This window comes from Hibiscus syriacus, unplaced genomic scaffold (assembly GCF_006381635.1).
Source record: "Hibiscus syriacus cultivar Baekdansim isolate YM2019G1 unplaced genomic scaffold, ASM638163v2 tig00000132_pilon, whole genome shotgun sequence".
NCBI lineage: Eukaryota > Viridiplantae > Streptophyta > Magnoliopsida > Malvales > Malvaceae > Hibiscus > Hibiscus syriacus.
Window position 1 is genome coordinate 958,751 of NW_024061764.1, and position 13,729 is coordinate 972,479.

The 13,729-nt window shown below is 37.1% G+C and overlaps 1 protein-coding gene across 1 annotated transcript in view; it reads right to left on the reverse strand.

The window, feature by feature from the left end:
• Nucleotides 1–13,729, reverse strand: part of LOC120129114 (tetratricopeptide repeat protein SKI3) — a 27,208-nt gene continuing 13,479 nt past the window's right edge. Inside the window, exons 11-24 of the mRNA XM_039146729.1 lie at nucleotides 13,581–13,661; nucleotides 13,170–13,414; nucleotides 12,894–13,065; nucleotides 12,379–12,491; nucleotides 12,228–12,285; nucleotides 11,951–12,016; nucleotides 11,459–11,671; nucleotides 4,554–4,605; nucleotides 3,978–4,351; nucleotides 3,791–3,885; nucleotides 3,367–3,606; nucleotides 2,441–3,084; nucleotides 2,088–2,291; nucleotides 1–305 (exon numbers count right to left, since the gene is read on the reverse strand). Of these exons, the coding sequence (XP_039002660.1) occupies nucleotides 127–305; nucleotides 2,088–2,291; nucleotides 2,441–3,084; nucleotides 3,367–3,606; nucleotides 3,791–3,885; nucleotides 3,978–4,351; nucleotides 4,554–4,605; nucleotides 11,459–11,671; nucleotides 11,951–12,016; nucleotides 12,228–12,285; nucleotides 12,379–12,491; nucleotides 12,894–13,065; nucleotides 13,170–13,414; nucleotides 13,581–13,661 (2,736 nt within the window). The 3' untranslated portion in view covers nucleotides 1–126. The remainder of the gene's footprint in view (nucleotides 306–2,087; nucleotides 2,292–2,440; nucleotides 3,085–3,366; nucleotides 3,607–3,790; nucleotides 3,886–3,977; nucleotides 4,352–4,553; nucleotides 4,606–11,458; nucleotides 11,672–11,950; nucleotides 12,017–12,227; nucleotides 12,286–12,378; nucleotides 12,492–12,893; nucleotides 13,066–13,169; nucleotides 13,415–13,580; nucleotides 13,662–13,729) is intronic.

The window sequence follows — 13,729 nt, forward strand, 5'->3', positions numbered from 1 at the left end:
TCCACAAAATCCAAGTTTAAGATGAAGAACAAGTCCTACTTGGCATTCATTCTGTAATCTGTATAAACAAAACACGATCTTGAAAGTTTTGCATATTGTTCAATTTGCAGAATTGAGTCCCTGTTGTTACAGAAGCTTGGGCAAAACTTTCCAATATCTCGAGTCAGAAGGGTTTGTGTGGATGGCTTGAAGAACCCATTGCAGGGGACTTTGGCAGCACTCCACCCTGGATGAACTGTCAGACTCAGATTCAACCCGTCTCGCAAGTAAATGCATTTGAAAGAAAAGTTCTGCCGGTCTCATTTCTGCACAAAAAATAAACATTACTCGTGTGAATCATCATTGAAGATGGAGCTACTTTTGCTTTAGCATCAAATGTTTTTATTCACAATCGAGAAACATTTATGTATCAAGCCCGATTATGAAATTAGATTTAGTATATTAGGGTTAATCCTTCCATTGACAGAACATCCAGTGACACAATGGATGCTAATGTCTAGCAGCACTCGTTTACAGACTACTCCCATGAAAATAAATAGTCAGTATAAAAGGATCCCATTTCGCAAGACCCAGATAAAGTGATCGGTCTAATATAACTTTTACTCATTATACATCTCTTAATTGACAAGACTTGGGTTGTTGAAAGCTACATGGGAGGTTCAGCTTCCTACACAGAGTAGCGAGCTTGGAAGTTTTACATGTATGAGATGAGAGAAATGATTAAGTTCCCGACGGGGAAGAGTAACCCAACAAAAGCCTTCGTATATACTTGGTTGTGGCTTTTGTAGTCAAATAATGTCACTAGTTCTTGTACTATACATAAGTTGTGGATTTAGCCTATGTACTCTAATTTAGACAATTCAAGCCTCTGCACTTTTTGAATTTTGAAATTATAGTCCCGATTCAAATAATACAAGAACATTAAGACTCGTCTCAAAAAAAAAAAAAAAAGAACATTAAGACTATTATTTGAGTCGGGACACTAAGATTAAAATAGAGGAACTTAAAATTATCAAATTGGAGAACATGAAATAAATCTATAACTTGCATATAACATGGATGAATAGTAACATTTGATTTGCATTTCACGGCTACAATTTGGGTCAGGACCAAATTTCAAAACTTGAAAAGTACAAGGACTAAAAATGATCAAATTATACAAGGACTATATTCACAACTTATGCATAGTACATGGAATAACAGAAGAATTTGACCCCTTTTCAATATACATCAAGTGATTACTCGTTGTTGAGAACTAAATAAAAAAATAAGCAAGTTTGTTTAGCCACTGAATACTATGACAGGCTCTTGGACAACTGTTTAGCACCCCCAACCCCAACTCCTTTGCCATTTCCCCTTTATATGGAACAAGAAATGCATCAACCAGTCAGGGAGGAGGCGCTAACATTGCAATTAACAGTAGAGCTTGTTCTTTTGTAATCTCTTCAAAATCTCCAGCAACATAGTAAGTAATCAACCAATTTCACAAACATGTGTAGACATACACTACTGCGTTATGGACGAGGAATTTTAAAATTTTGAAGATGTCAGAAATAATTATTACATTGTTTGATTAATAGAAAGAGAATTCCAGATAAAATCTTTATGATATAGAAATAATAATATTAAAAATTAAATAAAGCAATATGGATGTCACTAGATTTGTAAAAATGAATAGATATCTAATAGAAAAAAAAATAGAAAAAAAATATTTTGAAAAGAGTTTTATAATTAGAATTGAAAAATAATAGTAATCACATAGAAAAAGAAAATATAAGAAATGTTAATCTCAACAAAAATCAAGGTATTTCATAAATTCCACCTGTATAGATGGATTTTGAAAAGAGAATTTAAGCCATCTAAATTCCTCTTTCAAATTTTAAGAATTTTTTGAAGTTCTAATTTTGTCTTGTCAAACAATGAAATTTTACATTAAATTTTTTGAAAATCTCAGTACAAATATGTTTCCTCCTTCAAATTCCTCGTCCAAACACACCCTCAGTGACAATATATACGTCTGTGCGAATGTATAAACCAAAAACAACACAGATACAACATTAAAAAGAAAGGGTGGACTAGGAGTGAACCTGGTGGCCAAGAAAACCATTCAAGGCGAAGGTTTCTCTCCCATTTTTTCCTGGATCCAATGCTTCCTTCTGCTTGGGCTAACAATGCTGAGACAATGGGTATTGGGACCGATGAAGTCTGTTGAACTTTACTGAGACTCCTTATGGCATTGGATAAAGATTCTGAATCATTACACCTCTTAGCAATCTCCATAGAAGTGACACCTGAACCATCAACAATATTGCCTCCATGAGAAGGGAAAATTAAAATACACTCGCACACAAAAATCCATAAGTAGCTGAACCTTAAATCAGCATATTGATACTTAGAAGAAATCATCCAAAAAAACTAATCTCCATCAATAGGTGGATACCATGACAAAGGAAAATGCAGCTTTCAGCACTGGTTAACGAACAAGGTTGACCCAGAAATTCCTCTGCGGAAAGAAAATCCTGATTCCATATACATATCATACCCATCACTAAACTATATACAGCCATCCACATATTCCATGAATCATTCCTCCCTTTTGAGCCTTCCTCGAAGGCTAAATCAAAAATATTTGAAAGAGTTTGCTCTTGATATTGAGATTCCATTACTTTTAGGCATAACCAACCAACATGAAAATCTGTCTTAAGCTCCAAGCACCTTTGATATTCTTCTTTAGAATTTTTTAAATTTCCTTCAGCAGCATAGGCACGACATAATAGTAAGTGTCCAAAAAACTGGTAGCTATCTGGAAGAAGAAGTGCTGAAGCATCTTTTGCCTGGTCAATACAGCCCATTATATTCCCACTTTGCAAAAGAATCTCAGAAGCACATAAAAAAAGCTGAAACTTTTGATATTGAGAAGGGGCTTCTTTTCCGGAATAGAACTCATCAAAAAGAGCCACACTTATGAGGCGCTCAAGAACAATACAAATGTTTACAGGAAATCTCTCTTCCCGTGCTTTCTGTAAAAGATTAAGAACAAGCAAGTATCGTGCATTATGGTTCCATGGCTCTCTGCGTAAGCACCTGCAAATTGAAAATAGATCATTTTTGATTACATAACAAACACAGAGATTTTCATCCTCTTCTTTGAGGGGAGGGGATGCAGGTAGACCTTCTTAAGGTAGAGTAAAGAAAATTGTTATCTATGCCAAATTTAGGAATTGCATAATGTATTCCATTCAGGGTTGCAATAAGTAACAAACTCCTAAAATGCAGCGAACAACCCACTGGTTTCTAGAGTATTAACCTACAAGCCAATAACCATGAAAGAAATAAATAACCTATAACAGGTGATAGTTAAAATACTTTTGTAGTTCTTGCACAGCTCCAGAACCCGAGCATTGACAGCCACATGTTGGGAAAGAGAACCTCGGTTCACTATTGCCGATTGCATGGCAAGCAACTGCCCCGGCACTGAAAATCTCCCAGCCAGACTTTAAGCCCTCTTTTTTCTTAGAGTCAGAAGCATCGATGATGGAACATCTACTTGACAGATGACTATTTCCCCACACTTCACTGCCTAGCAAAAGATAACCAAGTAGATTCCTGTTCACACGACAATGATGTTAGACTTTCAAGTTTTTTGGTGGAAAGCTTAGACTAAATATATATTCCATGTTTGGTATAGGTAGCAGCAAAACGCACACAGTAATAACAAATAGCACCTTTTTAAATTCCTAATTGTTGCTTAGGGACTTCCAAAAAAATGCCAGCTAGAATCAAAATATACCTTATTAAATTACTGTTAGGGTACATGTGAAGAGCTTTTCTAAGATGACTGATTCCACTCTGAAACCCAATGTGATCCTTTGTCCCATTTTTAATCTGTGCATAAACCAGAAGTATAGTGGCATAAGCATTGGTCTAAACTGGTACATAATTGAAAACCCAATCTAAAATCAACAGAGCAAGCATACTAGTTTGCTAAGTGCTATTAGATAGTGCATTCTGGTGATATCCTCTTGTGATGCAAGAAAGGAACGACTGCTTGAAATAATGGATTCCAGCCTATTATTCTGATCCAGCGCATTAATGGCAGAGACAATAAAGCTTATTTTTGAACTTCTAAAGAGTTCCTTTGGCATTTTCAGAATGCTACCAATTGCTACATCAAGTCCAGAAATGTAGTACAGCAATCTACAAATGAAACTAACAGACACAGCTGCAGATATCCTGTCCATGCTAGAAACGCCGGCAGCTAGGGTTCTAGTCACAGAGATGGCAGAGTCATGATCACCCAGTCGCCATAACGAGAAAGCATATATTTGCAAACCTTCAGCATCAAGCATACCTTACAGAAAACACATTACATACAACAAATTAATCACACTTCTTCTAAGCTCAAAAATAGAAACTAGTTTCATTCAGAGAAAACATAAAATCTAGAGAAGTCAAAAGTCAACTATGTTCTTTATCCGGATGTTTCGAATTAGATAAAGAAAAACATGATAGCCATAGCCATTAAAAGACTAAAGGGGTATTATAATAAAAACCTTCTTTGTCCAAGTCTTCACATTCTTGCACAGCACCAGCAGCATTCCCTGCCTGCCCATGAAATAAACAAAGTAAAAGTTTGCTAATTAATGTTACCAAATCATAGAAACTAAATGAATTAGAACTTACGGTGTATAATAAAAGATGAGAGAGAATGGTCAAGAGAGAGAGAGAGGTCGAGTGAGAGAAAAAAGAGATCAGGTAACTCATCCTTCCTCCAGTCAGGAATGGACGGCGTTTGTGGATAACTTGAGTAAGAGGGTATCTAGGAGAACAGTTAGAGAACTTTTCCAACATCAGGGAAAAGTAGTGAGGGTATACATTCCGAGTGTTTCAAAAAATCCTAAGTATAGGAATCAAACGTTCGCTTTCGTTCAATTTGAGAAGGAGGAAGGCTTAAAGAAGGCGATTGAAAACATCAATGGAGTGTGGATTGATGGGAAGAGAGTCACTGTAGGGGCTGCGGAATACCAAAGCTATAGGTATAGGATTGCTGATACCAGCAGACCCAAGACAGGAAAAGAGGAATTAAACAGGGGAGAATATAGGAGAAAAAGAGAGGGAGATTATTCTTTGAGCAGCTTGAGAGATGGAAAATCATAAAAGGATGCTTTAGTCTTGAATGGTAGGGATGAAACGGTGTTAAAGGATCAAAGAGAAGGTTGCTCTCGAAGGGCTCCTGGGATGAGAAATGTATGGGAGATGCACGTCCCTTCGGATGAATCAGAGTGGGTTAGAAGATCTTTAATAGGAATCATCAAACCTTTATTCGATTTAGAGCTGGTTCAAAAGGGTTTGGCCAGTGATGGGATTAAGGTAAAGATTGCCAGCTGGGGTTACGCTTGGAAATCCTGCCAGGTGACTTTCGGTTCGATTGAAGAGTTTAATGAGGTGTGGTCGAATAAGAAAGAGGAATTATTTTTTTTGGTTTGATTGGCTTGAACCTCTTCTGAGTGAAGATGGAGTTCCATTGGCCTTTTGTTCGGTGGAACTTGATGGTGTTCCTATGTTGTGTTGGAATGCTCCTTTTTTGGAGAAGCTGGTTCAGAGGTGGGGGGAAGATGATGCGCATTCATGACTCTGTGGCGAAAAGAGAATATATGGCGGTGGCAAGGTTGCTGTTGAGGGTGGCGAGCCCCTTTAACGTTCCAGAAGTGATCACGTTAGGATCTTATGGGAGATCATATAAGGTAAAAATAAAGATAGGGCCTGTCTTTAAAAAATCACCTGCAGCTTCAAAATTGTATTCAGAGATGGCATCGGAGGATAGATCAGGTGAGGGTGCAGCGTCGGAGAAGGAGGAAGATTGGGCATCAGAAAAGTTTGAAAAAAGTGATCAGTCTGACAAAAGGAACTCGGTATAGGGTTGAAAAGTGGATGGATGGTACTGGAGTTGCAGACTTTGTTTGCGGCTATGGAGGGTTAAAGTCAAGGCAACAGGAGAGTGCTGGGGAACATAATAAAGGAAGTCTGTCAGATATTCTGGTTTCTGGGAGAAAATCGACAGGAAAATTTGAGGGGTTGGGCATTAGGAAAAATTTCAATTTGCTGGAAAATGAACAAGCCCATACCGAAAGTGATTGTGAGTCCATGTCTCCACTATCGAGACTCTATCCTTATGGGCCAGCTATTAATTTAAAGATTATGGGAATTGAAAAAAAGAAAGAAAGTTCTGAAAATCAATGTATGATTCGGGAAATGGAACATAAACTTAATCTGCCTGTGTCTGCCAGTAAAGAGGAAGAAGATAAGGGAGAGAATCCATATAACTGATCATGCTGGAATAGAGGATCAAGAAGCTGAATTAATGTTGATAGAGCCTAATACAGAATTTACAGAAAGAAATTCAAGGGGTAGATCGTTTTATCGGTCTAAATGTTTGTTATCTACAAAGAGTGAACCGTTGGAGAGGAGAAGATTGTTCAGCTATAAAAAGGTTTACAAAAGGTCTAGGGAGAGAAAATATTGGTTTGGGAATGACCAAAACTTTATATCTGAAACAGAAGGAGCCTTTGGCAGTCAGAAGGAAAATGATCTGGCCTTAAGTTCAGTTCGAACAGTTAAATTGGTAGCAGATTTGAACAATCAACGCTATGTGGAACCTACTATTGAGAGACTTTCATTTGACAGGACCTTCGATAATGAGATTGAAGGATGGTTTTCAGAAGGAGATAGTTATGGTTTCAAATCCAACTTGTTCAACAGAAGAGTCAGAAGACTACTGTTAAGGGAAGCCTTAGATCAAATTAGTATCACAACAGTATCATCTTCAGCCTTTTCGGATCTCTTGGAGGAAGCCTTAACTACTTGGGAAATTAGTAAGCTACTGGGGGTATCTTTTAAGCAAGGGAAGATAACCTTTTTGGAAAAAAAAATATCAACTTGGAGAATGACATGAATTTGGACAATTAAGGAGTTTTTATTATGGGGGTAATCAAATTACTGATTAATTAATTATGAAGACAGTTAATAATTGTTCCATGGAATGTTAGGGGTTTGAGAAGAAAGGAGAAACAGAGGGCTGTTCAAAGATTGGTGGCAAAGAACTCTCCTTCATTTCTTTGGTTGCAAGAAACCAAATCTGTGAAGATAAAGAGATCTTTTCTTAGGAGTGGGCTGAATAATCTTCAAGGGTTTATAGAATCACTAGCGGTTGGTTCATCAGGAGGTTTACTGTGTTGTTGGATGACAACACGTTCGAGTTGGAAAATCAGTACATTAGTAGAAGATTTATTGCTATTTCAGGGAAATTTCGATCTAATCAATTTAGATGTGGCTTCATTAACGTTTACGGACCTTCAGTGGAGGATGAGAAAGCTAGTTTTTTTGAAGAGTTGTGCACGTTTCTGAATGGACAAAATCTTCCATTATGCGTGGGAGGGGACTTCAATGTTTACTTATCATAAGAGGAGAAGGTAGGAAGAACTCAAAACAGAAATTCTATGGGGATCTTCAGCCATTTTATTCAACAAACAGGGTTAATTGATCTACCTTTGAATGGGGGTAGGTTCACATGGTGCAATAATAAAGATATCCCCACTTTTGTAAGACTGGATAGGTTTTTGGTTGATGCTCACTTCTTGGCTGCTTTTCCTAAAATCGCTCAATCTTTACTTCCCAGGTCTGTGTCAGATCTTAATGCTATAATTCTTCAGACTGGAGGAGCAAATTGGGGTAAAAAACCTTTTAGACTCTTTAATTATTTGATGGATGAGGATGGCTTTGAGGATCTGGTCAGTTTTTCCATTCAAGACTGCAAGAAAAATCAAAGAAAAGTTAGAATTTTGAGTATCCTGAAAAGAACCAAACTAGCCATTAAAAATTGGGCTGGGAGGAGAGATCAGTTTCCAGGAGAATCGATTACAGAATTAAAAAGGAAGATTCACAAGTTAGAGGAAGAGGTCCAGCAGTTGCAAGATGTATGTGATAGTGAAAAAGCAACAGAGTTGAATACCCTTCAAACAGAATTATGGAGACTTTATAAGATTGAGGAGCAAATTTGGTACCAAAATTCCAGATCGAAATGGGTAGAAGACAGGGATCGCATCACCAGATTTTTCCATACTTGTGCTTCAGTTAGGAGAAAGAGGAATGTTATTGATGCTCTAAATGTCAAAGGAAAGATTATCCAAGACCCTACTGTTATCAAGGCCACTGTCAGGGATTACTTTTTCAAAATCTTTAATTTTCGGTCTACATTGGAAATGGAAGATATAAGGCTGAATTTTTCTAGAATTTCTTTGGAGCAAAGTCTTCATTTAGAAAAAGAGTTTTCGGAGGAAGAAATTTGGGAGACATTAAATTCGTGTGACAGTAACAAAGCTCCTGGGCCAGATGGATTAAATTTAGGTTTTTTCAAAAGGTTCTGGCATGTCCTAAAGGAAGACATTCTAAAATTTTTCCACAATTTCTACGAGGGGAAAGATTGGGAACATGGTATTAATAACACTTTCATCACTCTCATTCCGAAGAGCTCCAACATTGGTGGTTTGGATGACTATAGACCTATTAGCTTAGTAGGAGGGTTATATAAGATCCTATCTAAGTGCCTTTCGAGGAGGTTAAGAAGTTGCATCAAAGACATCATCAGTTCCACACAATTTGTTTTCATCCCTGGTTGTCAAATCTTGGACTGCTCTCTTATTGCTAATGAGGGAATTGATTTTTGGAGGAAAAAAAAACTCAAGGGTTGTGTTTTTAAGGTGAACTTCAAGAAGGCTTATGATACAGTTGATTGGCCTATTATGTTTAAAGTTATGGAGAAAATGGGCTTTGGTTCCAGATAGAGTGGTTGGATAAGGAAATGTGTAACTACAGCCTCTGTGTCAGTATTGGTCAATGGGGTTCCTTCTGAAGAATTCCCAATGGCAAAGGGTCTTCGTCAGGGTTGTTCTCTGTCTCCACTGTTGTTCAATTTAGTAGGGGAACTTCTTAATTTATTACTTCTAAAGGCAGTTTTTGAGGGGTTTTTACTGGATTGGTAATAGGTAGGGAGGAGGGGTCTATGAACTTAACTCATTTGCAATATGCCGATGACCTCATAATCTTTTGTGGTGCTTCGAAGATGCAAATTTTGAATGTCAAGAGGGTTCTTAAAGTAATTGAAGTTATTTATGGACTTCAGTTGAATCTAAAGAAATGCAAATTGTTTGGAATTAATGCGAATCAACAGGAGGTTGAAGACTAGGCAAGGACTATTGGTTCTTCAGTTGGGGGCTTTTCTTCAGAATACCTAGGACTTCCTCTTGGTGCTAATAAGAATTCATCAGCTCTTTGGGATCCGGTGGTTCAGAATTTTCACAAGAAACTTGTTGGTTGGAAGGCTTCTACTCTTTCATTAGCAGGAAGATTGGTATTGGTTAAGTCGGTCCTATGCTCGCTTCCAATGTATTTTTTGTCTTTGCTTAAGATTTTAGCCTCGGTTAACAAAATCCTAAATTCAATTATGTCTAAGTTCTTATGGGGAGGGGGTATTGATAAAAACAAGATACATTGGGTTAATTAGTCCATTGTGTGTAAACCAAAGAATGAGGGAGGCTTGGGTGTGCTGAGTCTTAACAATATGAACAAAGCTCTATTAGGGAAATGGTCTTGGAGGTTTGCTAATGACAGAAACTTTGTTTGGAGGAAGATGATTTGCAGCAAATACAATATTGATTCATTATTATTATTGTTTGATAGTAAGGTTCCAACTCAAGCTTCTTGGATTTGGAGATCGGTGGTGAACAACCATTTCAAAGAAGAACCTTTTGGTTCGAAGCTTCGAAGCATGTGTAGTTTTCAAGTAGGTAATGGTGAGTTCATTCGGTTTTGGCAAGATCCTTGGGCTATGGATTATCCACTTTTGCTTATTTTTCCTAAACTGTTTTCCATTTCCTCAAACAAGCTTGGCAAATTAATCGAGTTTGGTGAATATCAATCTATGGGTTGGTTTTGGAATGTTCAATTGAGAAGAAATTTGAATGATTGGGAATTTGAACAATGGTCTAATATGATGTCAATCATTTCGAATATCAGCCTATCTAAAGAATCCAATGATGGTCTGATTTGGAAAGGCAATGAGGATGGTATGTATTATGTTAGCTCGTGTTAAGTTGTGTTCATCGGGTTCGGAGGAGGTTCATTTCTGGAAAAACATAATTTGGAGGGGTCTGCTACCTCCAAGAGTGGAATCGTTTGTGTGGCAAGTTGTTCTTCAGAAACTGGCAGTAAAGACAAAACTGTTTAAAAGAGGGTTCAGGGTATTGATGATGTTTTATGCCCACTTTGAAAGTTGGAGGAGGAGTCTTTATCACATTTATTTTTTACTTGTTCTATTGTGTGGACATTATGGAATAATTTGGACATTCTGTTTTCCATGAAAATGCTAAGAGTTTTCTACTAGCATGGGAAGATTTGAAGACCAATTCTTCTATATGGTCATTTGTTCCAAGGGTTGTTTTATGAACCATCTTGAAAGTCAGGAATGCCATTGTGTTCGAAGGGGGGAAGTTAGACTAGACCGAATTATTTTTCTTAGCAAGGTTTAGGCTTGCTTCTTGGTTCTTAGCCAAGTACAGTGAGATTTCTATTCCTAAGGATTCTCTTATATCTGATCCTTCTCTAGGAAATTCTAGTTCAGTATTCAAATCGATTGTTCCTTGGTCCCCTCCTCCTAAGGGCTTCATTAAATTGATTGTAGATGCTGCTACTAGCTTTGACTGGAAGAGGAGTGGTTTAGGTGGCGTTCTAAGAAATGATAATGGTTCGATTTTAGGTTCTTTCAAGGAGCCTTCTCGTCCGGGTCCTCCTATCTTGATGGAGCTTAAAGCTATTCAAAAGGGTTTACTTTTCTTCGTCTCTTTTCGAGGGCTTGTTAAGGATTGTTTGATTATTGAGAGTGATAGTAAGGTGGCAGTGGACTGGATCAAGAATGTTGAACTATGTCCAGATGTGTATGCTTTTATTGTAAAAGACATCGTTGATAGGCTCAAAGATTTTGAGGGTGTGGTTAGATGGGTTGCTAAGACAGCTAACTTAGAGGCTGATGCCTTAGCTAAGGCTGGAATAAGCTGAGTTCAGTGTTGATGTTAAGGGCTGTTATTTTTGGGTTTAAGGTTTTTATGTAAGGGAACTTTTTGGGTGTTGTAATTGTTATGTATCTTATCTTGTTATTAATGAAATTTTAAGGCACTCTTTTCCTCCTTCCGCTGATTAAGGAGCTTCTCTACAAGCTCCATTAATCATGAAGGGGGTTTTTAACGAGGCCTATAACTCTTATAAAAAAAGTTTGCTAATTAAAGAAAGGATAAACTAAGTTTTTTATGCTTATGAGTCTGTGACAAACTGACAATAAGATTAAATTAAAAGATATAATCAAATGTCTAAAACCTACACTTGTACATGAAAAAATCAAGTTCTTTACCTTTATAAGTGATCTAGCCAAATTAGTAGATACGTCTTTCAAATGAGACTTGAGGACAGTGCCTGAAGACACCTTGATGGCATAGCGAGCTAGCCTATAAGAAGCAATGGCAGCTTGAAAATTCAAATGTGCCTCATGAACTAGCCCATTTAAATTATGGGATTCACTGTAATGTGGTGCACGTTGAACAGCCTGCTGCATAGCTGCAAATACCTGTTATAAAACACAACTATCACTTAGTTGTTAAAGCTTGGTTCTTATCAGCTTTGCTACAGCTAAATCTTTCAGGAGAATAGCAGATATGTGTCTTGAAACAATCAGAATTCTGAATACTGGTATGTTTCAACTATTTGTGAGGTTGACTTTCTTTCAGTGTTAGAAATGTCATTCCATTTGTTTGGCACTATTTGATTCTAATAGACTTATGTGACTTTCCCATGTTTCCTTTTTCTCCCCTTTTTTGAAGATGTACAGACATTTTACTTGCTATACCTGGGACGATGAAAGGTTCCCTGAAAGCAAAGAAAGTTTAGCAAGTCCAATTTGAAACTCTGCAAGCTGCAAATAAAGCAAAGATCTGATTACAGTTGCATAAAGTATTTGTAAAATGCAGGTCAACCCATACAGTTAAAATTGTTCTGGTATGATATGATTACCACATTCATATACTAGTTTCTGTTCTGACCATACAGGATCATGCAGAAAAAAATTAATTCAATGTTAATTTCATATTGTGGGGATAGCATAAAACATAAATATGAACACTTACCGGCAATATCTCCACAGCACGTAGGCAACTCTCAAAAGCATCATCTGGTGTTGAATCCCTAAAAAATCGAGTGTGGTTCAGTATTGATATGACTATTAACCAACAAATCATTTCTAAGTATCTTGTTAACAGAAACAGGTAAAAACTTTACCCAGTTTGAGTATCAACTGACATGCCAGCCCACGGCAATGGCAATGATGGATCTATACCTCTAGCAGAGTCAAATGCTTGCGTAGCCAATTTCTTATTCTCTTCGCTATAAAGCTGCCAAAACATAGAGTTGGTAGATATTCATCAAGACATCAACAATTAGATTCTTAACAACAAGCATGGATCAACACAATTTTAAGCATACACTTCAAAGGTTAATCTTTGGGTTGCATTTAAGCTAAGAATTGCACTTTTTTCATGTTTCTGACCATCTGTAGAAAGTGACTTCTAACACAACAGATTCAGGGACCAAACTACTAATCACCTACTGAATATGACATCTGATATCATCAGCATTCTTCCCATAGAATATAGCCTGCCTAAACAAGATTTTATTTTTCTACATACTCAGCACATTGTAAATGCAACATTAGTCAATTCATAAATAAATAAAAAAAGTTAATTTATTTTCAAACTTAAAACTAAATCCAGGAAAATAAAATAAGTGGATGGTACCTTTCCAAGATATGCCCAAGCATTAGCTAAAGACACATCCAACTGCAGTCCCCTGATTAAAGCATGCTGTCTCAATGCATTGCACTCGGACAAACAGCTCAAAGCCACCCAGAACTCAAAATTCTCACCCTCTAGTGCTAAAGCCCCCAATGTCAACTTCTCTGGTAACTTCCTGATAAAAAAAAAAAAGAAGATAACATGTCAAACAAGCAAATCTGCAGGAACATGAAATGGTTGTGCAAAAAAAGAAAGAAAAAAGAACACCCAAGATCTTACCAAGTATTATCAAGTGTGTAATCCTCATTGAAAGAAGAAATTAGATTAGAACTAATTGCAATGTCGACATAGATGTTAGCCTGCCATGGGGCTAAGTGCAAAGCTTGTTGATATGAGTTTCTGGCAGAAATAGCAGCCAAACGGCAGGTATTCTTCCATGAATATATGGACTTCTTGAAAGCTTCTGCATTATATTCTGAAGTTTGGCTCTCCCCCGTCCATGGAAAAACTTGTGCATATGTAAGCTGGCCAGGAGAAATATATCCCTCAATATTGAATTGATTATGTTATAAGAATAGGATTGCTAACAAATACGGTGCACATAAGGTGATTCCCCCCTTCCCCACCAAAATTTAAAAATAAATAGATAAAAATCAAAGGATGTCTAAGGGCTAAATTTAGATTATTTACCAGAATATCACCATGTAACTTCCATGTACATGATGAATTTCCAGCTGCTTGGATGCTTGCTTCTGCAACTTTACATGCATCCTGCAACAATCCATGATAGAACTATTATCTTCTTGCTTTTTCCATCATTATAGTTGCAATTTACTCAA